Source organism: Orycteropus afer, unplaced genomic scaffold (genome assembly GCF_000298275.1).
Source record: "Orycteropus afer afer isolate SDZICR_OR568_19922 unplaced genomic scaffold, OryAfe1.0 scaffold01234, whole genome shotgun sequence".
NCBI classification, from domain to species: Eukaryota; Metazoa; Chordata; class Mammalia; order Tubulidentata; family Orycteropodidae; genus Orycteropus; species Orycteropus afer.
In genome coordinates, this window is record NW_006922821.1 from 126,168 (window position 1) to 153,004 (window position 26,837).

Consider the following 26,837-nt stretch of genomic DNA (forward strand, 5'->3'; position numbering starts at 1 on the left):
CCTTCCGAGGAGTGGCTGGTGGGTTTGAACGCCAGGCTTCTGGTTAGCAGTCAAGTGCCTTAGGCACTAGGCCACCAGAGCTCCTTGACATGGTGCTAGTAGCAGAAAAGTCCTGGTTGGCAAGAGACAGGGATGAACTGAATGACTTGGTATACAATGTCCCCTCACACGTCCAGCCACGAACATAGCGTCACCCCCTCAACACAACGTTCTCGGACTCCCTGGGCTGGCCCCTGTGACCCTGTGGTGAATCAGCATTCCCTGCCCTCCCAGAGCTCATAACAACAAAGGGCCACAGCCCCTGGGTTAGAGCCACGTCCTCAGAGGGCGCAGAAGGAAGTGCTCACTGCACCAGGTGGGTGCAGCCCCGGAGGACTGGACAATGGCCTCGGAAGTTCTGAAGGATGACTAAGAGGTGACTGGCAGACAAGGGGATCAAGGCCAGCCTCGGGAGTCTGAGGGGACACAGAGCCTGCTCCCAGGCCATCTCAGAGTCTGCACCTCCTCCTGCCAGCCGGGGGAGCCCATGGAGGCTCAGCCCAAGACCCGAATCCCATGTCTGATGGCTGAACTTGACTTCCAGTTGGAGACTGGATGGGAAGGAAGGGCCCCAGGGAGGAGGCTGGTCCAGGGGACTGCACTAGGGTGGTGGCAGTGGCCATGGAGAGAAGGGGACACAGCTGACCGTAGAGCACCTGTTGGCCCATCGCCTTGATAGGTCACTCCTGGCCGACTCTAGGACTGGCTTCACCGGCCTGACAGGGGTGCCAGGCGCTTCTTCGTGGCCCCTCCATCCTAGCCCCCAGCCTAGGGCCTGGCACAGTTGGCCCTCAAGAGGCCTGAACGCATGGGTCTGTGCGGGTGGAGATGTCGCCTCCGGCCGCGCTAGCCGAGACTCGCTGAGCTACCTGGGGAGCCCCGCGCCCCAGCCGGCGGCCTTCCGGGCGCCTCTTCCTGGCACCAGCCTGCAGGACTTCCTGCCTGGGCCGGGCCGCCGCGCCTCCCCCGCCGTCTGGGCTCTCCATCTGTAAAATGGATCTGGGAGCAGCAGGGACCCACCGCATCTGGGGAAGTCGTTGGCCCCGCGCGGGGCCCGGGGCGCGGGCAGGGGCGCCCAACGCAGGATGCGCGGGAGACGCCTGTGCCGCAGGGCCACGGGCTGGGGGCGCGGGGTCTCGCCTCGCTTTCCAGGCGGAGGGCGGGGGCAGGGCGCCCGCGGTCCCCAGGCGGTCCCCGCAGGGGAATGCACGGAATGCGCCCGCGCATCTACCTCGCCGCGCGGCCGGAGGAAGGGGCCGGCCGAGGGGAGGGGCGAGGGGCGAGGCCCGGCCGCCGCCGCGGAGAAAACCTGTCTGCGCGCAGCGGGCGCGCCCAGTCCGCGCCTCTGCTACCGCGCCCGCGTCAGCCCAGGCCGGCACCTGCGCCAGGTAGGGCTGTCGAGTTGCCGTCGGAAGCGGGTGGCTCCCGAGCGTGTGCCCAGGGCCGGGCCTGAGGGGCCGTGAGCCCTCGGGGCCTGAGTTTCCCGTTCCAGCAGCTCGCCCTCCTGCCGTACCCCTGCCGGGGCGTCTGGGGAGGCAATGCGCTGGGTCTGGCGATCGCTGATCGCTGTGAACGAAGAGGCTGGCGGGGAGATGCAGAGGGGCCAGTGCGTCTGTCAGGCCAATGTCCTGGACCCTGTGTCTTCACTCTTTCTGCCAGAGAGGTTGCAGTGTTAGCAGCTGGCCCGGGGCCAGGGTGCTCTGAGAGTTGATTCCGGGCCCCTCAGAATCCGAGGCTGGCAGGTCAACCCTGAGTCCATTTTCTGGATGAGAAGGCTGAGGCCCTGAGGCTGGCTCACCCAGAGCCCCTCACTGGGCCGGGAGCCCAGGGTGGGCCAGGCATCGGGCCCAACGGGAGAGGAGCGCAGACAGAAGGCGCCGGATCAGGTGTCCCTGAGCATTATCTGGGGGATCTGCAGTGCTGTCTCTGTGGCTGATTGTTTGGATGGGGGCAGGGTGGCCCAACAGCCTTGGCCTTTTTGGAAAGGCAGAGTGCTGCCTGCCTGGGAAGGAGGCTGCCAGGGCCTCTGGTGCGATCTGCCCCTTCCCAGCCCTGTGCAGGCAATGCGGCGGCAGCTCGCGGCCAGAGGGCTGGGCCCCTGACGTCACTGCTCTGGACCCCATTCTGCCTTAGCCTCTGGCCCTTTGAGCTTCTGGTCTTGGGCCCGTTCGGAGGCAGGCACCAGGTGAGCAGGAGGAGGGGCTTTGGGGAGGCTGCCAGCTTCACTGGAGGCCTCTCCCACCAGCCCCCTGGGAGCCGCAGAGGAGCCTGGGCCATGTCCTACCTTCCTGAGGCCCCGCTGCCTCTCTGAAGACATCAGGGGCAGGGTGGCAGCCAGGACCCGGACCACAGACCAGGGCTGGCCTTGGGGCTTGGGCTGTTCTTCCCTCCCTCCCTGCCCACCCCAGGCCTGGGAGGGGCCGGCATGGCTCACCTGTCCTGCCCTGGCCTTCAGTCAGGCCCCAGCCCCAGCCCTGAGCCTGGCACCCCGATGGTGTTTGAGATGCCTTATTCCGTCCTCCAGAACCCATGCCCCAGTGACAGGGGCCAAGGACCATGCAGGGGTCTATGGCTCTTGCTGGTGCACAGGGGGCTGTGGGAGCCTGGAGCAGAGGGGCCCCTCTGGCTGGGAGGATCAGGGAAGGCTTCTTGGAGGAGAGGGGCTTGGAAGCAGGAGCTGGAGTCTCTTTCCAGGCTGCTTGAGTTTGGTCTCCCCAACAAAGCCACTTCCTCCTGAGCCCCCTGTACACTCCACCCAGAGCCAGAGGGCCATTGTGGCAGGGGACACAGGCCACTCCATAAGGGAGGTCCCCGTCCCTTCCTGCTCAGCTCCGAGTCAGAGTCTAGATAAGAGCCCTCCCCACCCCGAGGGCCAGGATCCCTCCCACAAGCCTGCCTTGTGCAGCCTGTGTTCACCAAGCTCCTCCCTGTCCTCCTGGGCCCCCAGTGCGGGCACAGGGCTTGGGCACAGTGGGCATCACTACCTGTTCCTGGAACTCTCCTGCACGCCTGATGGCAGAGGGCACGGCCAGGCGCAGGAGAGCAGCCCACGGCTAGAGCAGACCAGGGGCTCTGCATTCAGCCAGGACATGGGCGGCACCCTGGGGGCTGCTGCTCAGAGAGGCTGGCAGCCGGTGGGGGCTGGAGCAGGGGCCAGAGGAGGGCGAGTGGTGGGAGGGAGGCGCCTTGGCAGCCTGGTGGCTGGGAGTGCGGCTCAGCCACCCTCCAGTTGTGCCCACGTGAGGGCGCCCACCACGCAGCCTCTGAGGCCTGTGTTTCCTCACCTGTAAGGATGCAGATGAGGCCGGAGCACCTGGCGCTTTGAGCGGCTGAGACTCCTCCAAGGCTGCAGTGGGGAGCGGTGACGTGGGCTGGGTTGTGAGGGAGTCCGTGGGCCGGGATGCCGCCCCTGCCTGAGGAAAACTCATTTCCGGCACTTCACTAGTCCGCTAGGAGACGGCTTCATTCTGAGGTGGTTTCTGGATGCCTGCTGAAGTGGGACAAGTTTTCTCTCTGATTGACATGGTTTTCACTTTTTTCCCTTGAATCTGTTTAAACTTACAGAAAAGTTTTAAGAGTCTCCCAGAGAGCTCCTGTGAGACCTTATCTGAGTCCCCGACTGGGAGCCTTTTGCTGTTCCTGACGGCCTTCTTCAGGGCAGTTGACTTTCTGTTGCCGGCACTTGTCTGAATGGAACCTTCCGCTGGGGAAAGAGTGTGTCTTGGTGTAACAGAAATACCACAAGGGGATGGCTTTCCCAAACAGAAGTTTATTCTCTCACAGTTTAGGAGGCCGGAAGTCCAAATTCAAGGTGCCGGCTCTGCTGCCAGCTCTTTTTTCTTGGTGGTACTGAAGTCTCTCCCTCTCTGCTCTTCTGTAAGATCCAAGGTGATGCAGGCCATACCCCAGGGCAGCTCCCCTACATGGGATCAGGGCTGCCACCGAAGTAAGGGTGTTGCACCCCACCCCAATTCTGCATCATTAATACAGCCACCGGAGCCTAATCCTGCCTCATTGGCACACAAACGGAGGATAATGACGTCAGAGCACCAAAATAGAGGGCAAGCACACGATACTGAGAATCATGACGTAGCCAAGTTCGCACATGCTTTTGGGTGACACTGTTCAATCCATGACATTCTACCCTTTGGTCCCTAAAAGCTTCATGTGCCAACTTGGCCGGGCCGTAATTCTTGGTGGTTTGGCAGTTATATTTGATGATTTCCAAGATACTCACCAGAGTCAGGAGGTGAGCAGGGATGGTGTCGGCTCATTTTCCCAAAGAGAAACGGAGGCCAGAGAGGGGCTTGCAGCCTAAGCCTGCTGGAGGGTTAGGAGCTGCTGGAGGGGTCTCACAGAAGCACGTGTGTAGAGCTTGGTGAGCCTCCCCTGCTTCCGGGCCCACATTGGGTGCTGGGCCACAGAGATGGCAGAGAACCGAGAGGGCAGGGGTGGAGCAGAAAGGGCAGGACTTGGTGGACAAGAGTCTGCAAAACGAAAGGACTAGCAGCCCTGGAGGTGTCGTGGGACTGCGGTGGGGGCCTGGAATCTGCTGTTTCAGCACATGCCCCAGGGGCTCTGGAAGCCAGCAAGGCCTGAAGGCCACTCTCGGAAACACTGCCGGCGCCCCAGCCCACTGGCTGGTTGTGGAGGAGCGGCTGCCTTCGGAGCAGGGAGGGGCCCGGGCCAGCCAGGGTAGCCCTGCTCACCCGGTCATCAGCGCCCCCGGGGCTGCCCCGGGGCTGCAGGGGCTGGGGCTTCTGGAACCACATCCTGGGATGGGCGGAGACCTCGACTCTGGGGTCGGCGGCCGTGGTCTGTGGCTGGGCCCCAGCCGTGGGCACGCCTGGGCTGGCTCCCTGTGACTGTGGGCTCGGTAGGTCATTTTCTGATGACAGGTCAGTTTCCCAGAGAGCTAGAGGTGGCTGCCGGTTGCTATGGAGAGAGCAGGCCCACGGTTCCACCCCTAAGGACGGGGCTCCCTGGTGAAAACGCTCACATCAGCCAGTGCCTGGGTTAGATGTAAAGAAAAAATAGCAAGGCAGAAACCAGGACTTGCTTCCTGGCTCCTACTCATTTGTTAGGGCCTGAGCCAAGGGCACCTCCTCAGGAAGTGAGCTCGGACCTGCCTGCAGGGCCTCTCACCCGCCTGCCCTTCGGTTCCTGCCTGGCTCCACAGCACCCGACCGGACCCATTGACTTGTCCTAAACGTTGGTGCTACGGGAAAACGGGATCTTGGGTGCTTTCTCCTCTCTGGGGCGGTGCTGAGAGGTAAGGGCAGAGCTAAGGGGAGGCTGCGGCCAGGTGGGATGAGAGGGCCCGACAAGGAGGGGACAGCGAGGCTGGAAACGGGAGATTCCGTTCGCAGGGGAGGGGTGCGGTAGTTCTTTTTCCTTTGAACCTCACTAGGGATCACCTGTGACCAGACAAAAAGGATTGGCTCGCTTCGGCCACTGTTGTTGCTAGGTTGTCAGGTGCCGCCGAGTCGGCTCCGACTCAAAGCGAGCCTGTGTGCAAGAGAACGGCACGCCGCCCGCTCCTGCGCGCCGGCCTCCCACTCCTTGGCGTGCTTGAGCCCATCGTTGCAGCCTCTGTGTTAGTCCATCGCGTTGAGGGTCTTCCTCTTTTTCACTGACCCTCCATTTTACTATCATTGGCCAATGCTAGTCCGGGGCAAGTGGGCAGGTGGCAGTGAGTCCCTGGCACTGGCTCTGCTCAGCTTAATGGGCACAGCGATGAGGGTAGGGTAGGTGCTCCCGGGAGGAGAGGAAGAGCTAGAGACATGACAGAGGTAGGGACAGGAATAGCAAAAGAGCGTCTACATGTGTGAGTGTGCGTGCGTGCATGTGAGTGTGTGTGCGTGCATGTTGGTTGGTTGGGGTTTAGGGGAGGGCTCCGTGACCCCTGAGCCCATTTCAATCTGCCAAAAGGGACAGACTGGCATTGGCTCAAGACCACCTTGGCTCCCAGGCTACAGGAGGGCCCCTTACTGCACAGGCCCTGTGACAATGAGACCAGGCCCACGCGGCCAGGCAGAGAGTCCCAGAGTGGCCTTTGGCAAGGAGTCCTGTTGGGCGTGAGAGGGCTCTGGGCCCAGCTGTCCCTGGCATGTTGGCCCTGCCCAGCTGCCTAGCCTCCACAGAGACGTGATTGAGGCCCTGCTCACCGGTCCTTGCCAGCCCTGGAGGTGCCCATTAGTTTTGAACAGGTGCTTCTGTCTGGCCCCTGAAAGGTGGAAGATATCTGGGTGTGGGAGGCCCGGGAGGGAGCCCAGGCCCACAGGAGTGGTGGGTGACCCGGGTACCCTCCCCCCTACCGCCTCAGGAGGGAGCTGGCCCTCCCGGAGCACCTTTGGCGCTGATGCCTACAAGTCTAGATTCTGGGCTGTTGGGGGATACAGAAGCCATTTACAAACAGTGCCCCCAGCTCGCCTTTTCCACCGCGTGGTCCTTCCCACATCTCCCGCAGCTCTATGTCCACCTGATGTGCCTTCTTCCTGCCTCCCCATTGGCCTCCAGGTGGGAGCCCCAGGACCGGGCCACATGCAGCAGCACCATAGGCCCACTGCTACTGCTGCTGCCGCCATGGGCCCGGCGAGCAGCCAATCAGGCCTCCTTGGGTCTTAGACATGGCCCAGCCGCTCAGCGGTCACCCTGGCCTCCAGGTGCCCCCTTCCCCTAGAGAGCTACTGAGACCCTCGGAATCTCAGGGACCTCTCCGTCCCCTCACAGAGGAAAGCCACTTGTCCACTGACTGCTGACTTGCCAGCCAGGTGCCTCTGGGGCAGGAGAGCAGCACCCAGATGGGCTGCAGGACAGTCATTGTGGCCCCGTCACCACGCGGTCAGGCTGGCTGCTGGAGTGCTGACTGAGGCCGGCCTGGGGCCACACCTAGACACTCCATGGCAGGCTTCCCTGAGCGCGTGCCGCGTCCTGCCGTGGGCTGTGGAGTGGAGCTCATCCCTGCCTCCAGCACCTTCCTCGCCTGGCCCACGGCACGTGTGCACGCCTGCTCTGAGACCCGGCCCTCCCACTGAGACTCTTCTTGCCACCCCAGGCCTTGGAGTCCTGGTGCGGGAGGTAGCCTAGAGGGGGAGCAGGGCAGTGGGGAAGCGTCTGGAAACCGACATGCGTTCCTCTGGGCTCAGCCAAGCCTGGGCGCCTGCTGATGCTTTGTGAGCTGGCTGCCTTAAGGCCCCCTCCCTCCTCCGGCTCCTCAGCCTCAGGGGCTGCAAGCGAGGGCCGCAGACAGAAGCAAGAGTAGAACCAGGCCCTGGGCCTCCTTGTCCAGTGCTCTCTCCTGTGCCCCTGAGCTGGAAGCGACCACAGTGGCGTAACGGGCAGGGTCCCGTGCTGTGCTGGCCCCTCACTGGCGGGTGACCTTGACCAAGCCCTCCTCATCTCAGACTGCACCCTGTGTCCCTCCTGTGAAAGGACAGACAATGGATGGGGACCGATGGCCCGGCTGGCCCTGAGGCCTCTGCACTAGGAGCCTCTCAGAGGCTTACGCTGCCCCCTTCAGGCACAGGGCTCCCAGGCTGGCGGCACAGAGAAGCGCTGGAAAGAAGGAGAATAGGCTGAGGAGAAGCCACTTGCAGCCCCTTGGTCTCCAGCCAGTGAGTTTCTAGCTCCCACAATGCCATGCTTCCCCCAGAGCCCCACGCTGCCCCATTGAGGGGGCAGCAGCAATTCCTTCCCAGGGAGAAGCCCCTCCTCGTGACACTCAGATGCACTTGTTTGAACACATCCAAGAGGACCTGGGTGGGCTATCTGAGAAGGTCCTAAGACAGAGGACTTTGCTTGGAGGGCTTTCCTCAAAGCTGGGGCTGCTGGAGGCTGGTCCAAGGGGTGTATTTAGGGGGAGAAATGGGGAGGATCCTCGTGCCCATGGCCACACCTGCTCCAGCGACTCAGAGCCGGCAGAAGGGTGAGGAGACGTGGGTCAGGAAGGGTTCTGCGCAGCTGCCCTCCCGGCTTCCCCCATCCTCTTGTCTGCAGCCCAGGGAATGGCCGGGCCCCAAGGTTCTGGCAGCCTGGAGGCTCCGGGTTGTAAAGCCTAACCCGGGCTGTGGCACGAGGGCCGGAGGAGACAGAGGGCTCCGTTGGCAGAGGTTCTGGGTTGACTAGTGCCCCTACGAGTCCATGTCCACCCAGAGTCTCGGAATGCGACCTCATTGGGAAGTACTTAACATGAGGCCATGCTGGATTAGGGTGGGTCCTAACACCAGCGTGACTCGTGCCCTTCTGTGGGGACTGACACACGCAGGGAAGACAACCGTGTGAGGAGAGAGGCAGAGACTGGAGCAGTGCTGCCACAAGCCAAGACCTCCCGAGTCTGTGGGCATCCATTCCTGTCGTCGCTGTCAGTCGGGGCTGTGCTTGAGCCAATTGCTGTAGTCACGGTGTCAGTCCGTCCCATTGGGGGTCTTCCTCTTTTTCACTGACCCTCTGCTTTTCCAAGCGCAGCGTCCTGCAGAGTCTGGCCCCTCCAGGTAACACGTCCACAATGAGTGTGACGAAGTCCTGCCGTCCTCCCTTCTGAAGAGCATTCCGGCTGTACTTCTTCTAAGACAGATTTATTCGTTCTTCTGGCAGCCCATGGGCGCCCTGGTGGCATGGTGCCTAAGGCACTTGACTGCTAACCAGAAGGCTGGTGGTTCAAACCCACACCAGCTGCTCCCTGGAAGGAAAATTAGGCAATCTACTTCTGTAGTGATACCACCTCAAAAACTCAAGGGGGAAGGGTCATTATGAGTCGGATCCGACTCGACGGCAGTGAGTTTGGTTTGGTTTGGTTTGGTTTTGGCAGTCTGTAGTACATTCAGCATTCTTCACCAGCACCTTCATTCAAATGTATCAATTCTTCTTCAGTCTTCCTTATTCACTGTCCAGTGTTCACATGCATACGAGGAGATCGAAGATGTCATGGCTTGGGCCAGGCGCACCTTAGTCCTCTAGATGTCGTCTTCTTTTTAGCAGAAGGTTGGAACAGTGGGTAAGGGAAGCCGGGCTCCTCTCATCTCTCCACCTCTGCGAGAGGAGCCTGGCCCTCCTCTGCCGGTGGCACCCACTGCAGCCACATAGGTGGCAAGTGCGCAGCACACGTGCACGCAGACAAGCCCTGACTCCTGTGCCCTCTGGCCAAATCGCACTCTGTGACTTGGTCTGGGAAGGCGAGGCTGGAGGTATTTGTGGTTTACCGAGGAGGCCCCTGCCCACATCAAGCACCCCCTCCACACTTTGGGAGCCATCCTGTTCCCTGCCACCAGGGCTGGGGTGGGCCTGGTGGGCTCAGCCTCCTTGCCCCTCCCTTGGTGTGGCTCAGCTCTTCCCACCTGTGCTGGGGGAGCCACGGAAGGTCTTGTCATCCTGCGTGGGCTAGCGTGGAGACAACAGCAGGCCCAGGGTGAGGGGCCTGGGGTAGAGTGACATTTGGGCAGATGCCCCTGCACAGGGGGTGGGGACCCTGCCATTTCTGCCCAGCGCTGAGCAGGCAGAGGCCCTGGCTCCTTCCTGAAGACAGTCCTCCACTTTGAGTGCAGTGGGACCCAGAGTGGAACTAGGGTGTGTCCCCAGGGTTCCTCTGGGGAGTGGCATTGGCCAGTGGTGGGCCGGAGGCACTGCTGGCTTGGGGAAGGGGTGTGCATCAAAGGGGGAACCTGGCAGGGTGGAGGCTGAATTTAATCTGAGTTTGCCCCTAGCGTCCCTCTGCGCTGCCCCCCTCCACCCCTCTATCCCCAAGTCAGCGGAGTGCCTACGTCAGTGTCTCTGAAGCCCCCCAATCCCCATAGTGACGCGTGCACTGCTCCTGTGGTTCCTGCTCCAATCCCTTTGGCCTCTGACGCCTGTGCCCACAGGTCTGGGAGCAGACTCCAGCGCCACCTCATTGGCTCCTCGTTCCTCCTCTGTCCAATCAGGGCCCCTTCCTCAATGTTGCTGGGCAGCCTGGAGAAGCCATGGACTGTAGGGAGAAGGCAGAGGGGGAGCCAGTGTCCAGGGAGTTCCTGTCACCCTGCCCCTCCCCCAGCTTCCCCTGCCCACCATCTGGGCCGCTCCTCAGCCTGCCTGCTCCAGGACACTTACGGGCTGATGGAAGAGGTGGAAAGAATGGGAAGGAGGGGTGGGGGGACACCCCCCATCTGGTTTCTGGTCAAGAGGCCATGGTCCTGGCTGATGTTATCTGAGGGTAGGGGCTCGCTTGGAGTTGGCACAGTCACGTGGGATTCTCCAAGGTTCCCCAAGGGAGCAACAGGGCTGTCCTACTCTGAAAGTGTCCCAGGAGTGGCTGTCCCAACTCTGAATACACTCAACATGGACCACTCGAGGAGGAAGCCACTCCCCAGGATCAAGATTCCTGTGGGATGGGGAAGAGTGCGGGTCAGCTGCCAGGGAACCTAGCCACAGGGCTCCATCACCTTACAGAAGAGGAAACTGAGGTTCAGGGAGTGGCTGCTTAGGGAAGGGGGCAGGAGAAGTGAGTGAGGGCAAGTGCTTGCTCTCGGGCTGGGTACCTCTGGATGTCTGCACTAATGGGCTCCTAGGGCTGTCGGAACAAAGGCGCACATGGGGGAGGAGGCTTTACACGACAGAAATGGCTCATCTCTCAGTTCTGTGCTCCCTCTGAAGGCCTAGGGGACCCCCTTCCTGTGTCTTCCAGCTTCTGGTGGCCCCCGGTGTTCCTTGGCTTGTAGCTGCATCGTCACCTGGCACCCATTCCTTGTTTCCCATGTCTCTTCTCCTCTTTCATAAGGACATTTCAGATGGGATTGGCACCCGTCCCACTGCTATGATTTCTCTTGAACCGGTCACTTCTACAAAGACCCTCTGCACTACACAGTCATTTGGGTTCACAGCTTCAGGGGTTAGGACACACATCGCCCTATGCCACAGGTCATGTCTGGGAAGACAGGTCAGCAGGACCCAGGAGCTTAGATCTGTGCTGTGAAGAGTTGGCAGAGATGAGAGCCCTGTGGGCACAGAGATGGCCTGGGTGGGGGGCTCAGGCTGGACCTGCAGGCAGGGCAGGGCTTGGCACAGCTTCTGGCTTTGTGGGCATGGGGCCCTGGTGACTTTGGCCCAAATCTTGGAGACTATGGGAGAAGCCCCAGAAGCTGAAGGAGAAGCGAGGACAAGGTGGGCCAAGTGAGGCCAGGAGCCGTGAGCGCTGTGTAAAGGCGCACAGAGGAAGGCAGGTAGACCATGGAGGAGATCAGAGGGGTGGTGGCCTGAACCAGGGGCTGGGGCACAGGAGGCAAGGTGCGGGGGGAAGCCAGGCACTATCTCCATCTGGCTGAGACTCGCCAACTTTTCAAAGGCCCCTTGTCCCAGAGAGCGACCACCCTCTTTTGAGGCAAGACTCCCAGGTCCTATTGACCTGTCTTCCCAGATGTGATTTATTCATGTATCAAAAAGTAAAGGACTTCAGAAACTCAGCCAGTGCTCCTCACTCTCACTGGGGCCTCAACTGTCCCCATCCCGGCTGTGGGCTCCCGCATATCCCCCTGCCCCTTCCTCCTGGGAGTCACCAGGGCCTTTGTCTTAGTTTCCTAGGGCCTGCCGTAACAAAGCGCCACAGAGTGGATGGCTCTTAGGGACAGAAGTTTATCCACTCACAGCTGGGAGACTGAGGGAGGAACCAGTCCAGGCCTCTCCGGGTTTCTGCTGCCACTGGTAGTCCTTGGCGCTCCTACTCACAGAGGCATCTGCCTCTGTCATCACTTGGAGTCTGTCTCCTTGCTGTGTGGGACTGTCCCTGTGTCTGTCCTTCTCACTGCCACTCAGCCCCTCTGCTGGTATGACCTTGTTAACTGAACTGGTAACCAAAGACAATCTTCCTTCCAATAGGGTCACATCTCAGGGACAGGGATTAAGACTTGACCGTGTTGTTTGGAGACAAAAGTCTATCCGTAACAAGCCCCCTGCCTGTTATTCTGTCATTCTGTGTCCACGAGTCTGTCCTAAGTTTACTGAAAACTCCTAGGCCTAGTACCGGGCCCGGGATGGAGTCAGCTCCTGATACGTGCGTGGATGACCTTCACCCGCCTACAAGGTTTGTGGGTGGCTGAAGGCGGCCACAGTTCCTGAGGCCTCTGGAAGGCGTATGTCTTTGGGATGCCCTGCGCCTAGAGACTGAGTAGCAAGAATGATGCATGGGACTCACCAGGTCTCACGGTCGGTTAGTGGCTGAGGGCAACTTGCAGGCACCAGGAGATCACGGGTCCACCCTCTCCATCTGCACAGCCTCAGCCTGGCTATTGGGACAGGGACACTGGGCCTGTGGGGGCCGACCCATGCTGGGAGTTGGGCTTCACGGAGCTCTCACGTGGCGGCCCTGGCCCTGGTGCTGGCACTGGCACGTGGTTTCCCATTGGCAGTGAGGAGGTGCCATTCCTGGCATGCAGCTGCCTTGGGCTGCCCAGGCTGCTCCTGGGGAAATTTATGGGCATGCCAGCTCTTGCTAATGTGGTTAATTGAGTCTGCTGGCGGCCCCTTGTGCTGCCTGTGTCAGTGGCCCCGCACTAGCGGGCCTGTGGGCCCAACCTCCACGGAGACATTCCCAGGCCCTGGCAGCTGGCCACCCTGGAGGAGCCCAGAAGGTGGCAGGCCAGAGGGACAGCCATGCAGACTGGGTCCCCCCAGGAGAGCCCAGTGCTGCTTAGGTGTCAGAGACCCCTGTAGCCCACCCCTTGCTGGCCAGGCAGCCCCACGGAGCCACCAGAGGGCGTGGCGACACGGAGAGGACAAGAAAGCCCTCCCTCCACAAAGGGCTACCCTCAACTAGGCCCCTGAGAAGCCATGAGGAGCTGGCAGGTGGGGCCAACCCTAAAGCAAAGGGCCCTGGGCTGTTGTCACATGACCGGGGCCACCAACAGCTAGAGGACCCCTCTCCTGGCCAAGGACAGGTGGCGAGTCCCACCGCCCAGCCATCTCTGCAGTGCCCAGTGGCAACAGCCCTTGCATAATAACATCAGTTCAAAGGGAGACTTTCTGATTCCTCTTCTACAAATAGGGAAACTGAGGCAGCTCTGAGGTTATCCCACTTGCCCAATGTGTATCAGCTGCCAAGGGGAGAGAGCTATTACCGAAGCCCAAGTATCCCTCCCCTCCCCCCAACCCCCTCCACCTGCACTGCGAAGGCTCCGCACTGCAAACTCTTGCCCCCAGAGCCCAGGGTCTGACCATGAGAAGCCTCTAGAAAGGTTCATGGTCTGCCGGTATCAGCTAACACCTTGGCCGCACAGTCCCTGGGAGCCCATCTTCTCTGGGCAAGCAGCTCCAGGCCTCTGGCCACCATCCGTAGCCACCCCCGAGACGCAAAGAACAGTCGGGATGGTGCCGATGTGCCGGGGACCTTGGAGGCCACCACGAGTGCGTGAAATGGCAAGCCATGTGCTCATCTTTGTCCCCAGCAGCCCCACCGAAACCACGAAGAAGGGACCTGCAGAGGAGACACGATGAGCAGCCCCAAAGGTGAGCCTGGCCCCATCAGCCAGGCAGCACACGTGGCGGGCTGGACGGGGACCGCGAGGCCGGGCTCTCCTCTGAGGCTGCCGCCTTGCCCTGCAGGGAAGGCCCCGCCCCGTGGCCAGGAGGAGCGGAACAACGTCCTGCAGCAGATGAGGGTGCGAACCACACTGAAGGGGGACAAGAGCTGGATCGCCAAGCAGGACGAGTCCGAGGGGCGCACCATGTGAGTCCCGGCCAGCAGTGGCTAGAGGCGCTGGGGCCCCCTGGCCTGCAACCACAGCCGGCTGGGGTGGGGGGGAGGGAGGAGCGAGGGGCTGGCAAGCCCGCTGAGGGCAGGACTCAGCCCCGGGAATAGGGGACCAAGGTGAGCTGGAGCCTGTGGGGGTGAGGTGGGCATGGCCTTGGGGCCAGCGGACACTGGCCAAGCTCCTGGTGTGGGAGCACCCCCTGAGCTCCCCAGGCCTGCCTCCACATTTTTGGGACCCCTCTCTCCCCAGAGAGCTACCTTCCAGCCGGAGCCGGGCCACCTCCTTTTCGTCCCCCGGGGAAGCCCAGAAGGCCAGGTAAGGAGTGGGGCCCAGGCAGCTAGCAGGGAGGACTAGGGACAGGCAGGGGTCTGAGCCGAGAAGGCACGCCTAGCTCAGCAGCCTTGCTGTGCACAGGGTCTGTCTGAGTGTCCGGGGGCTGCTGTGCCCACAATCCCACAAGTGAGTGGCTTTAAAGAGCAGCCATGTATCGCCCCACAGTGGCGGAGGCTAGAAGTGCACATCAACGGTCTTGGCCGGCTGGATTCCTTCCTGCTGGTGGTCCCAGGTGTCCCTTGGCTCCTTGGCTTGTGGATGATCCTGACATGACATCTGTCATCCCATGTGTGTGTGCGTGTGTGTGTGTGTGCATCCTGCCTGTCTTGTAACTCGGAGGTGATTCAGGAGCCGCCCTTCCATGATGGCATGCCTCAACCGAGCCACTGATCGCCTTACAGTACATTGTGTTATGGAAGGTGGTTACACACCACACATGGGCTCTGCCCAAGGCCTGCTGATTTGATCACACTGATGAAGTCAGTACTTCAGGACAGCGGCTAGATGAGTATTTGGCCCAGCCGAGTGGACACATAGCAGTCGCCATCACAGGGGGCCTCGGGTGGAGTCCTTTGGACCCGCCTCCTGGTGAACACTGTGAGGATGGGCTTTTTCCCCTGGGCCTGGAGGCAGCTTCCCTCCTGGGAGTGGAGGGGTCACTAGGTCCAGGCCCCTGGCTTTGCTGTGGGGCCTCAGAGCCAGCAGCCTCCCCCGCTGGGCCTCCATGCCTCTAGCTGTCAATGGTGATGCAAACTGCTACTAAGAAGGACCACTGTTCTCAGAGGGCCCTGGCAGACTGTGGTCTTGCGCTGTGTGCTACTCTGAGAGTCGTACAGGCCTAGTCCCCCAGGTAGCTATTTATGTCTAAACATACGTACATATCCACACACGGACTGAGAGCTTGATTTTGCGCATTGGCCTGTGGGATCGTGAGGACTGGGTGTCCAGCAGTGTTGTGTCCCGGACCTGTAGGCCAGGTGGGGGAGGAGAGAAGGGACTCGTGGCAGGCTGTCTGTGGCACTCTGGAGGCAGAAGCCTTCTCCCTGGAGAAACGTCCGGTCTTACTCTTAAGGCCTTCAACTGATTGGACGAGGCCCGCCACATTGTGGAGGGTGACCTGCTTTACTTAAGGCCTTCAATGCTCGTCACGTGGAAATCCCTTCACAGCAGCAACTCTCTACCAGCACCAGCTTGATCCTTGTGCTGTGGGATCAAGCGGGGTGGCAGGCCCCTCGAGTGGGCCTCGCCTCCCCTCACCCGCTCTGTCCTCGGCAGGTCTGTGAACACACGGGCCCCCGTGGGCTACATCATCAGGTAGGTAACGCGGGCCCTGCCCCCTCCCCATGCCCACCGCATACCCCTGACTTCTCCCACCGGCTTCTGCTCTCTCTTCTAGGGGAGTGTTCACCAAGCCCATTGACAGCTCGTCCCAGCCCCAGCAGCTCTTCCCCAAGGCCAATGGTGCGCCTCAGAGGTGTGTCTGGGGTTAGCCAGCCCACTTGCCAGTGGGGAGAGGCCCCTTGCATGAGGGCCAGGCCCCAGGCTGCAGCAGGGAGAGCGGGGCAAGGTGCAACTCACTTCCCGCGTAGGGAAGGGCCCTGGGGCAGGCTGCACAGTGGGCCACTCTGGGGTTCCTGTCTCTCGGCAGCCAGGCTGGCAGTGCCTGGGCCCTAGCAATGCCCTTCCCCGTGTGGAGGTGGCATTTCCTGGTGAGCTCGAGACCACTTTCAGCAGGGCAGAGCCTGGTGGGGGCTGCCCTGCTCGGGGGTGTGGTAGTCCGGGGGGTCTGGCTAACTGACGGCAAAGAAGACAGGCCCCGGGCCCCTTGTCTGCCTGCCAGGGGAGACGAGTGGCCAGCAGGTGGCCACACAGCAGCCTTGCCTTTCCAGCCCCTCCAGTCCGGTGCGAGTGGCTAGCATCGGGCCCCCCCGGGCCTCATCCTCTGGCTACAAGTTGACTACCGAGGACTACAAGAAGCTGTGAGTAGCCAGCCCGGGCCTGGCTCTGCCTCCTCGGCCGTGAGGTGGGCCACACACTGGGCCCAGGGAAGCCCGCTGAAACCTCTGGCCACTGCAGCTGTGGCCTGGGGCCCCCAGAGAGCTGGGTTGGGAGGAAGTTAGGGTAGAACCAGGGAGAGACAGGTGAGGGCTGGCTCTCCAGAAGGAAGAAATGGCCCAGAGCAGTGATACCTCACAGAAGGGGGGCAGGGTGGAGGTGGGGTAGCCTCAAGCCCTCTCTGCACCCCAGGGCGCCCTACAATGTCCGGCGCAGCTCAGCAGGGCCAACCGAGGAGGAGGAGGAGATGCCCTTCACATCTGATGAGCAGAGAAGAAGGTACCGGTGCCCACCAGGCATCCCAGGGAACAGGGCAGGGGCCCGGGGGGAAGAGGCCACTCGGCCTGCAGAGATGCCATGTATGAGTGCAATCGGGTGGCTCTGTGTGCCCCTCACCCCAAAGCCCACCCTCCCCTTCTCTCTGCAGCCTTCAGCCCCTCCCTCCACCCTCTGTCCAGGGGCTGGCATCATGCCACCCAGTGGCTGGTGGGCCAGGATGGGGCCAAGCCTCCGTCTGCTGTGGCTCAGGAATCCAGCCTCCCCGGCCTCACCGGGGCCGCAAGAGCAGCCGCGCCCCCCACCTCACGCCCATCTCCCTTGCAGGTCAGAGGCTGCGAGCAGTGTGCTCAGGAGGACGGCTCCCCGGGAGCACTCCTACGTCTTGTCAGCAGCGAAAAAGAGCGCCAGGTGAGGCGGCCTTGGGGCCTGGGCTCAGCCACCACAGGTTCCAAGTCCCTTCCTGCACAGGTGACGGGGTGGGTTGAGATCAACCCTAAGGGCCCTCTCAGTGGAACCTTCTAGGACTTTCCAACTCCCTCTCTTTCTTTAACTTTTGATTTTGATTTGGGTGAAATTGTACAGAACAAATTGGTCTCCCACACAATTCCCACCCACCTTGTTTTGTGACATTCATTGCCACCCCCACCGCGTAACAGCTCTCCTCCCACTTGCTCCTTGTCGTTACCTCTTCCCTGTGTCCTTCTTTCCTCTGCACTCCTGGCCCCTGAGCTGTCTCCCTGAGCAAACACTGCCCTTCTGTTCTCCCATAATTGACCGCTCCACGGAGTATATCTACCTGATGTCAGTGTTCACCCCATATGCCTGTCCGTTGTTTGGCTGGAAGCCACAGGCATGAGTTCAGTTCCAGACCTGAAGGGTAACTAGGGGCCCTAGTCCTGGGTCTCACAAGGCTCTAGCAGACCAGCAAACCTGGTCTTCTTCTTTTAAGATTTTGAGTTTTGTTCCACGGTGTTCTTCCACGGTATCCAGGCTCTCCTGCAGTGAACCCTTTCTGAGTGGTTGACAGTGGTAGCCAGGAACCATCTAGCTCCGGTGTCAGGGTCCTATAGGCGGAGGTCCTCACGGTCCACTCGTCCCGGACTGATTGTCTCCATGCGTCTTTGGTTTTCTTCACTCTTCTCTGCTCTGGCCTCATCCCTCTCTACCACTTCTTGCCTTCTGCCCCTTTGATCCCTGGGCAAATGCCGCCCTCTGACCTGCTACAGCAGGTCTGTCTGAGCAGGGGGCGTTGTGAAGGGCTGTGACTTCCCCCTGGAGGGGGGACTTCTGTCGTTTGGCTGAGAGCCGATCAGACTCATTTTCTAGAAGTCATGGGGGTTCTGGGAATGGGACCTAGGGGTCCAGATCTCACCTGCCCCTCCCCCTCCAGCAGCCCTACCCAGGAGCCACAGACCCCGTTCATTGCTAAGCGGTGAGTGTCAGCCATAGAGAAGGCTTCTGTCTGCAGGGGTGCGGTGCTGGGTGTGGTGGGCACTGTCTGAGCAGGGGGCGTTGTGAAGGGCTGTGACTTCCCCCTGGAGGGCGGCTCCAGGCCAGGCAAGCTTCTGGGTGGCTGAGGTGGCGTGTGGCTCCAGCAGCTGATTCGGTGGAGGCAGGCACCTGGCTGTGAGCGTGCCAAGGCCCACAGCTGGTGACGGGAACTTTCCATGAGCCAGTGGCTAACGGAGCCGGGCCCCTAGCCAAGATGGAGCTATCGTGTTACCCAAGGCGCTCTGGGGCTTTGAAACCAAAGTCGCTTTTCCCCTACTGCCCTCATGCATCTGTGTGGCCCCTGTCACCACGCAGACCTCACAGAGGACTGAGGGAGACAGTCAAAGGCTGAAGGTGATGAACACCATCAGAGAAGTTCCCCTGGGAGGTGACCGTGACATTGGAGCTGGACCCTAAAGGGTGACCGGGGTACTGTAGGCAACCATGAAGATGCCAGGACACCCGCTGAAATAGGGGGGTGAGACCATCAGGGAAGGAGAAGACGTTGGGCCCAAGGACGAGCACTGCAAGTTAGGGTCCCCTGCAGTGGGGTGGCCGGTGCCTCCACCTGAGGTGGCTTCTGAGCTGAGTGCAGGAGGAGCTGGCTGCCTGAGCAGCGGGCAGAGGGCCAAGCCTGCTGTGTGGGAGGGCCGGAGAGGCAGCCGGAACACAAGAGCGGGCATGGTAGAGCCCAAAGGAGGGGACAGGTCACGGTGTGTTCTTACCTTCTGGTGAGTGTCCAGTTGCTTATTGTCTCAGGTCCAGAAGCAGGGTGCTGATGGGGCCGTGCTCCTCCCGGAGGTTGCAGGGGACGGTCTGCTCCTCTGGCAGTGGCCAGCGAGCCTAGGCACCCCTTGCCTTGGTCTCCTTATGGCTTTCTTCTAAGGACAACCGTCTTTGGGTCAGAGCCCACCCCACTGCAGTACAACCTCATCCTTATCCCATCCACAAAGTTACAGGTACTGGGCAGACATGAATTTGGGGGCTCTGGTAGCACAATGCCTAAGGCATCTGACTGTGAACCAGAAGGTTAGCCGTTCAAACCCACCAGCCACTCCATGGAAGGAAGACTGGGCAATCTACTTCCATAAAGACGTACCACCTGAGAAACCCAATGGGGGTCGCTATGAGTCGGAATTGACTTGATGGCAGTGGGTTTGGTTTTAATGAACCCAGTAAGGAGCTCTGGTGATGCAGTGGTTAAAGCATTTGGCTGCTAACCAAAAGGCTGGTGGTTCGAACCCAGCAGCCACTCAGCAGGAGAAAGATGAGGCAGTCTGCCTCCGTAAAGATTGATAGCTTAGGAAACCCAGTGCGAGTCACTATGAGTCAGATCAATTCCATGGCAGGGAGTCTAGTTCTGGTGAGTCAACCCAGTGCTTCTCCCACGCTGGAGCCCCCGGGCCCCCAGGCTGACTACCGCAGGCTCGTGGGCTGCCGAGAAGGCTGTGGCCCCGGGCACCCACTGCTGCTCCTCTTGGGCTGCCGAGAGGGCCGTGGCCCAGACAGACACCCACTGCCACTCTTCTTGCCCAAAGGGTGGAGGTTGTGGAAGAGGCCGGGCCTTCTGAGAAGCGCCAGGACTCACCTGCTCTGGCCAGAGCCACTTCTGCCTTGCCTAGGTAATGCTCCCTAATCTCAGCCACATGGTCCAGGTCACCTCCCTGCTGGGCCACAGGCTCAGTGTCTCCATGTGCCCAGTGGCAGGACGGCCCAAGTCCGTAAGGGCTGGCGGGCTGGCTGCCTTGAGGGACAAAGGAGCAAACCAGTCTGGCCTTGAGGGAGCCCGTCCCCTGCTCTTGTCTGGTACACATCTGTGTCACCTTAACCCTCGTGCCACTGAGCCTGGTGGCAGACCAGCATCCAAAGTTGGAGGGCTGGCCGCTGTGGCGCTGGTCTACCCCTCCGAGACCTGCTCCCAGCATTTCCCCAAGTCGGCCAGGCCCGGCTGGCCACTGCTGTCCTCACCTCCCATCAGAAGGAGCCTCTCACACTCACAGCTGCCTTCTCTCTGCCAGCAGCAATGGAGGCAGGACGAAGGTGTCGAGCAGTGTTTGCATGGAGCACGTGCCAGGCCCGCCAAGCCCAGCTGGGAGCTGGGAGCACAGGTAGGTGGCATGGGCACTGTTCACATGGCAGAAGCAGGGACAGATGGGCAGGGCAGTGGGCGGGGGCCTTGTGATCTCCCTCCAGGCCTGGCAGGTGAGCCAGGCTGCAGGCTGAGTGGTCAGTACCACCTTGTACTTGCACTGGATGGTGCCAAGTCCCACTGAGCGTGCCACAGCCTGGCAGCGCTGTTTAAAGTGCCAGAGGGGTGAGTGCCCCCACTACAGGGCACTTCTAGGCTGGCTGCGTGGACCCCAGGGCAGTTCCAGCTCTCCTGACGCCGCCCCGGCTGGCGCAGACACCTGCCCCTGCCCGTGCCCCAGGCCCTGGCCCTGCCTCCTGCTCGCTGTGCCTCAGGGAGCCGGGAGTGTGGGTCCCCCTCCTCCCTCCCCCTCCCAGGATCCTCCCTGCTTGGCTGACTGTCCCCGTCATACCTTTCGTGAATCATAACTTTCGAAGAAGTGGACAGGCCTGACAGCTCTTTGCAAGCTAGCAATCAGTGTGGACGGGGCTGGAGGAGGACAAAAGCCCCAGACACCGAGCCCGTTGCCATGAAGCCCAGCCCAACTCGTGGTGTGGCGGAGCACAACTGTGCTTCACAGCGTTGTCAGCGGCTGACTGGTCAGAAGCACACTCCCAGGCCTTTCTAGCCAGGCACCTCTGCATGGACTCCCCCCTCCATCCGATGGCAGCACCTTGGGCACCAGCCAGGGGCTCCTGGAAGAAGATGGAAGTGCCGTGTCCAAGATGGGGAAGACTGAAGGGGTCAGGCTGGTGGGGACAAGGCTGCGTTGAGCTCAGGCCACACTGCATGAAGGGCCCCCTGGGAGAGAGGACATGCCAGATGGGTGCTGCGTTGGGAGTATGAGAGGGACAGATGAAGGCCTCAGGGCTTACAGGCCATGGCCACCTTCTCTGGGTCTCTGAGGAGCTGCTCGTTATATGGAGAAGGAGCAAACTTGGCCTTATGGCCCTGGGAGCCAGAACCGTGGCCCCGTTCCAAATGCAAAAAACCAAAAAAGGAGCTCTGGTGGTTTCAAATGCAGAAAGTGGCAAAATATCGCCGCCTGCTGGCCTCTGCGGGAAATGCGGCTCCGGGCGCAAACTGCCTTATTCTCTAAAACCCTCCTGGCGCTTTTTCGGGAGTTTGCTGGCATGCACATGCGCAGAGTCGCGCGCATGTCTCCAGCTGAAGTCGATTCTGAGTTGCTAATTCAGTACTGGTGGGGATCGACCTGCCACTTGGCCCGCGAATAGTGAGAATCGAATAGCCCCATTCTCCCTAACATCCTCCCTCTCCTGGCAGAGTGACAAGTCGCACACTCCTTGGCACAGGCCACTGTCAGTATCACTGTCACCGCGCTCCCGCAGATGGCTGGGGCCGTGCGGGATGTTCACAGACCAGTATTGGGGCCGTATGCCCTAGTGCCTTCCAGAGTGTTCCGACCCCAGCAGCTCTCAGCCCCGCTGTGATCGAGGGGAGGTGGTGGGGCTGCTGGGGCTGCCAGGGGATGGGAGGCTGGAAGGCACCGCAGAAAAGGGCTTGAAGGACGCCCGTGGGCGGGAAGAGAAAGGAGAGGCAGCAGCTGGGGCAGCGGCTCAGGGACCCAGTTTCCTCTGCGACATCCCACAGTCAGGCAGCCCCCCACGCACACCCACGTCATGTTCCAGGCCTGTGAGGAGGACTTGGGAAGCAGAGCTGCTCACCTTTACCCTGGTCCTCCACCTTCTCCTCCCAGGATCCTGCCTGACCATGCGCGTCCCCTCAAGCCCATCCTGTGGTTTCCCCATGTCCCTCCACCCGTCCTGGGTCCACCTGCACCTCCACAAGCAGCTCCGGTACCCCCAGGTCCCCACAGCATAGCAGAGTCAGCCTGCAGCCCTGCCTGTGGGCTCCAGGCTCAGGAAGGTGTGGGTCAAGCTAGGCTGGGTCCAGAAGGATGGCCGAAGTGTCACGTCACAGACCTGGAGAAGAGTGGCTGAGGGCAGGCTCTCAGACGGCAGCCCGTGGGGGTACTCTGAGCAAGAGAGCCCTGGAGCAACAAACAGACCCTCGGACGGGGCCCTCTGAGCACTGGGTGTGCTCATCGCGAGGCCCCGGCCCTGAACCGGCCCTCCCTGGGCATCAGGGCGGTCACAGGTCATCATCAGCCCGCGGGTGCTGCAGTCCTGCCGGGCACCGTAGGGCTCTCCGTGCCATTGCCTGTAGACAGGGCCAAGGCTGCGCCCGAGGGAGGGCTGTGTGCAGATGAGGGAGCTGTGAAGGACCCCTTCCCTCCTCTGGGGTCAGGGGCCAAGCTCAGCTGCCCTACCAAGAAGGCTCCAGGCCAAAGAGGAGAGAGAAGAGCCACAAAGAAGAATGAGGGCCCGGGGGCCTCTCTGCATAACCAGGAGGCTCCTAGGGCCGCCCGTCCTTGGCCGTCCAGCACAGACGGGCGTGGTGGCTTAGCAGTGGCAGCTCACTGGCTGTCTCCTTTGACTGCAGCAGGAGAGGCGAGGACGTCCACCTGCCGATCACGACCCCCCAGATGGAACTCCACCTGGCGGCCCCAGACCTAGAAGGAGCGAGGTGTGGGGGCCTGCAGCTGGCTGGGCCCTGGCACCCATTCTAGGGAGGTGGGGTCTGCAGGGCGGGATGCAAATGAGGGCGGCCTTGGGGCTGGTCCTCCCGCCAGCCACTCAGCAGCCACGGCAGTGTGAGTGCCTGGTGCATTCGAGGCCACACGCCCGGCCTGGGGACCCAGCATCAAAGCTAGTGCTGTCAGGTGAGGGAGGCAGGAATCTCCCACCCCAGAAGGGACAGTCTCGCTGAGCCCTGCCACCAGACTGACCGCTTTGGGGGTGGGGACGCAGGTCTGAGGAGGGCTCTGAGGGGCAAGTGGTGCTGCAGGGGGATGAGTGTGAGTGGCTGAGGGGTGAGTAACCTCTGTTTCCTTCCTCCATAGGTCTCCCTCAGGTCACAAAGACAAGGAGGCCCCCAGCCCCAGAGAGCCCGAGAGGGACTTGGCTGGTGAAGGGGTCTTCGAGGCCTCCGACCCACACTCTGAAAGGTAACTCACGCCCGGGAGCGTGGAGGCCCCCGGTAGCGGTGGGACCCGGACTAGGGCTGTGCTCCCAGCTCATGGGGCAATGTAGGCCCTGAGGGAGATCCGTTCACAGACTGACTGACTCAATGAAGGAAGGGGCCAGGCTCAGGCCCCTGCCCAGACCCGTCAAGCAGCCAGCTGCAGAGAAGGACAGACTCCCCGGCCCAGATGCCCCAGCACAAGCTCTGCCCTGAGTCTCTCCTCCCTGGCGCCTGTGGCTCCTGCCTCCTGCTTTTCGGCCAGGGCAGAGCAAGGCCACTGGGCCTGGGAAAGGCAGTGAACCCAGCATAGGTGGGTCTCCATAGAGCACTTAGCAGGGGCTGCCGGATGCCCTGTAGACAAAGGGAGACAAGGGGGGTCAAGGATGGCATCTTAGCTTTTAGGGCTGCAGTAACAAAAATACAAGGGGGTGGCTTGAAAGAATAGGAATTGACCATTGCACAGTTGCAGAGGCTCTAGGGTCGGGCCCTGCCTTGTCAGGAGCCTGGGGCATTTGGGGAGCTCCTTGGCTTGGTGGTGGGTTCCCTTATGCTCTCTCCTCCTGCCACCATGTGTCTGTGTGTCTGTCTACTCTTTGTGTAGACACCTCTCAGCAGGCGTCAGGACCCACCGTGCTCCAGTATGGCCACGATAGCATAATAGAAGCAGCCCCCCATTTCCCCCAGACAGGCTCCCATTCACGGGTACAGGGCTTAGGACCTCAGAGTGTCTTTGTTGTTGAGGATTCACACGGCAGCGCATCCACCGACTCTACAGGCCCTGCAGCCATTGCCTCCACCTGGCTCGTGCTCTGTGTTTGATGCCAGACAGGGCAAGTCGGACAGGCAGTGCCCCAGGTTGCGCATTCTTTCTCCTCAGTGGGACAGAAGCTGGCAGCCAGTAACTGATCAGGACCCCAGCGTAGTTGGCCTGCCACCGTCTACTGAGCAGGGGCCCCAGAGCCCCGGTCGCAACAGAGAGGCCTGGGCTGAGGGAAGGAGGCCCTGGCTGGCTGGGAGAGCCTCGTCCCCTGCCCTGGGCTCATGGTGTGTGGCAGCCCCAAACGCCTTGCCCCTTGCCCTGTGGGCCATCAGGCCAGCCTCCTCCTGTGCTGTTTCTCAACTCTATCTGGCCCCCAGCCCACTGGTTTGGAGGAACATAGGAGCACTTGCTGATGGGGTGGGCTGGGGCTTGTCCTGAGCGCAGGAGGCTGCACGTGGAGCCACACAAAACCCCGAGCAGAGTCGGCAGAGGCTTCTCTTCCAACCACAGGGGCAGCACCCAGCCGAGTGACGGCCACCTGGGATCAGCAGCCCCCAGCACTGCACCTGAAGGCTGGGTTGGAGCAGACAGCGGCTCTGGGAGAGGAGGGTGAGCAGTGGGTGACAGGCCAGGGCCCAGCAGCAGACAGGCCCGTCTTGACTTCCTGACCATCTGCAATGTCGGGACCTATACTATTTATTCATCTTTTTGGTTTGTAGTTGTCCTCGTTTACCAATTGCTGTCTCTGGTTCCCTATTGATTGTCTCATAAGTTTAGTTTACTTTGGACACTTCCGTAAGTGGGTGGTTCGTGTGTATTTATCATCAGTCGTTGTCTGCCTTTGTTGGTTCTTGTCGCCCTCCTACCGTCCAGTTTCCCACGGGCCTTGGTGTTTCTTGTAGACGTACAGGTCATCCGTGACTCCTAACAGGGCTCCACTCCGATGACTGCCTCATAAGTCGGTTCTGGCGTCAGATGCCTCTAGTGGTTTTACTTTTCTTTATTACTGCCTTTTATTATCAGCAGCGTCATACATTTGGTCTGTGAACATGTGTGAGTGAACGTCTGAGAATGATGACATCAGAGATGTATGTGCTGCAACCTCGTATGTAGTACAGATCCCTAACAATAAGGTACACACACAAAAAAAAAAGATGGTCGTGAGGGTGGTTCATTGTATCTGGAATATCTCATCCAGAAAGAGCAATTCCTGGAGAAGGACATCACGCTGGGTATAGCAGAGGGTCAGCGGTGACAGCTAACACCAGTTATAAGTACAAGTGGCTTAAGGTGTTTGGGAGAGACCACAGCATGCGGCTCAACCCAGGGAAGACAGGTCGGAGAGCACCCACTCGTGTGTGTCAAGCTTACAGGATGCACTATGAAGGGCCCCTGCTTCTAAAGTGGTCACAGTGTCAGCAGGCACAACAGCAGGGTCACTGGGGCACATGCTATGGGCCCAGGCATTGTTCTGTGTCCATGGCAGGCACCATCCTCCTCCCCATTTCACAGACGATAAAACTGACACCCAGCTCTCTCTCTCATGCCACAGCCTGGTTGGAAATGCTTGTTATCCTTCTGAAACTACTTCTTCAGGCAACTGCACTCGCCCCACATTCCATTCTCCCCTGAATGGTTATTTGGCAGGAATACCAAAAGCCTTTAAAATCTGTATTCCATTTGACCCAGAAGCCTTAGTTATAATAGTCAAAATTTTGAAAACATCTGTCTGCCACCAGGGAATTGGTTAAACAAGATGAGTGCCATTCCTACACTAGAATATTCTACCATCTTTAAAGAAGGAAATTTCAAGGGATAGCACCTGGCACACACCAAACCCAACCCACTGCCATCAAGTCAATTCTGACTCGTGGGGACCCACAGTTGGTGCTTAATCCATAGAACAGGAGTGTTCTGGTTACCTCTTGCCACTCTGACAGGAATAAACCACAAATGGGATGGCCTAAACAAAAAGGAGTTTATTCTCTTACAGTTCGGGAGGCTTTAAGTCCAAGTTCAAAGTGCCAGGCTCTAGGGGCTGGGTGAAAGCCCCTCGACCTTGGGGTCCAGCTCTGCCTCCTGCTCCCGGCCCACTGGAGCTAGAGGTGTTTCTTCACTCAGACAGCTGCTGGCAGCTGAGGCTGAGAAGCCCCAAGGTTGACAAGTCAAAAGGCACAGTCCAGATGTTACCAAACCACATGGCAGGCCATTAATTCAAGTCCATTGTAAGTCTCAAGGTCGGCAGAGCATGGCAGGCTGCTGAACAACGACTTGGCTACATGTAGAATCCAAGCATGCCATAAGCTAGAAACCATTTCCCAAGGCTTCTCCTTATATACAGGAAGCAGACCACATTCCCTAAGGCAGTTACTCAGCTGCTTGTGGTAGATCCCACCGTGGAGCTGATTGCCAGTCTCATCCTGGGGTATAACTACCACCAGCTGCCCAGCCACTCAACCAGGCCCAGCCAAGTTGACACACAGACATAACCACCACAAGGAGTCATTGAAATTTGTAGTGATTTAAGCTGCTGCAAGTGCCTTTACAACCTTTGTTTTTCAAAAAAAAAACAAACCGAAGACTGATGAGTTGATGCCTTTGAATGATGGTGTTGGTGAAGAATATGGAATATCCCATGGACTTCCAGAGGAATGGACACATCTGTCTTGGAAGAAATCCAACCAGAAGGCTCCTGACAAGTGAGGATGGTGAGACTTAGTCTCACATACCTTGGATTATCAGGAGGGTCCGGTCCCTGGAGGAGGACATGCTGGGGGAAGTGGAGGGGCAGCAAGAGAGGGGCAGACCCTCAGTGGCATGGACACAGGGGCCGCCACCATGGGCTCAAGGATTGTGAGGACAGCACAGGACTGGGAAGCGCTTCGTGCCATTGTACACACGGTTGCTATGAGTTGGAGCCAACCTAATGGCACCAAGGCATTTGACTACTAACCAGAATGCCGGCGGTTCAAACCGACCGGGAAGATGGGCA

General features: G+C 60.2%; 1 protein-coding gene across 1 annotated transcript in view; it reads left to right on the top strand.

Moving 5' to 3' along the window:
• The first annotated feature begins 13,493 nt into the window (after window positions 1-13,493).
• Window positions 13,494-26,837, top strand: part of ZNF185 (zinc finger protein 185 with LIM domain) — a 37,680-nt gene continuing 24,336 nt past the window's right edge. Inside the window, exons 1-13 of the mRNA XM_007958949.1 lie at window positions 13,494-13,509; window positions 13,606-13,729; window positions 14,004-14,069; window positions 15,363-15,401; window positions 15,484-15,561; window positions 15,977-16,066; window positions 16,335-16,421; window positions 16,746-16,829; window positions 17,812-17,853; window positions 19,451-19,534; window positions 19,931-20,020; window positions 22,504-22,587; window positions 22,964-23,068. Of these exons, the coding sequence (XP_007957140.1) occupies window positions 13,494-13,509; window positions 13,606-13,729; window positions 14,004-14,069; window positions 15,363-15,401; window positions 15,484-15,561; window positions 15,977-16,066; window positions 16,335-16,421; window positions 16,746-16,829; window positions 17,812-17,853; window positions 19,451-19,534; window positions 19,931-20,020; window positions 22,504-22,587; window positions 22,964-23,068 (989 nt within the window). The remainder of the gene's footprint in view (window positions 13,510-13,605; window positions 13,730-14,003; window positions 14,070-15,362; window positions 15,402-15,483; window positions 15,562-15,976; window positions 16,067-16,334; window positions 16,422-16,745; window positions 16,830-17,811; window positions 17,854-19,450; window positions 19,535-19,930; window positions 20,021-22,503; window positions 22,588-22,963; window positions 23,069-26,837) is intronic.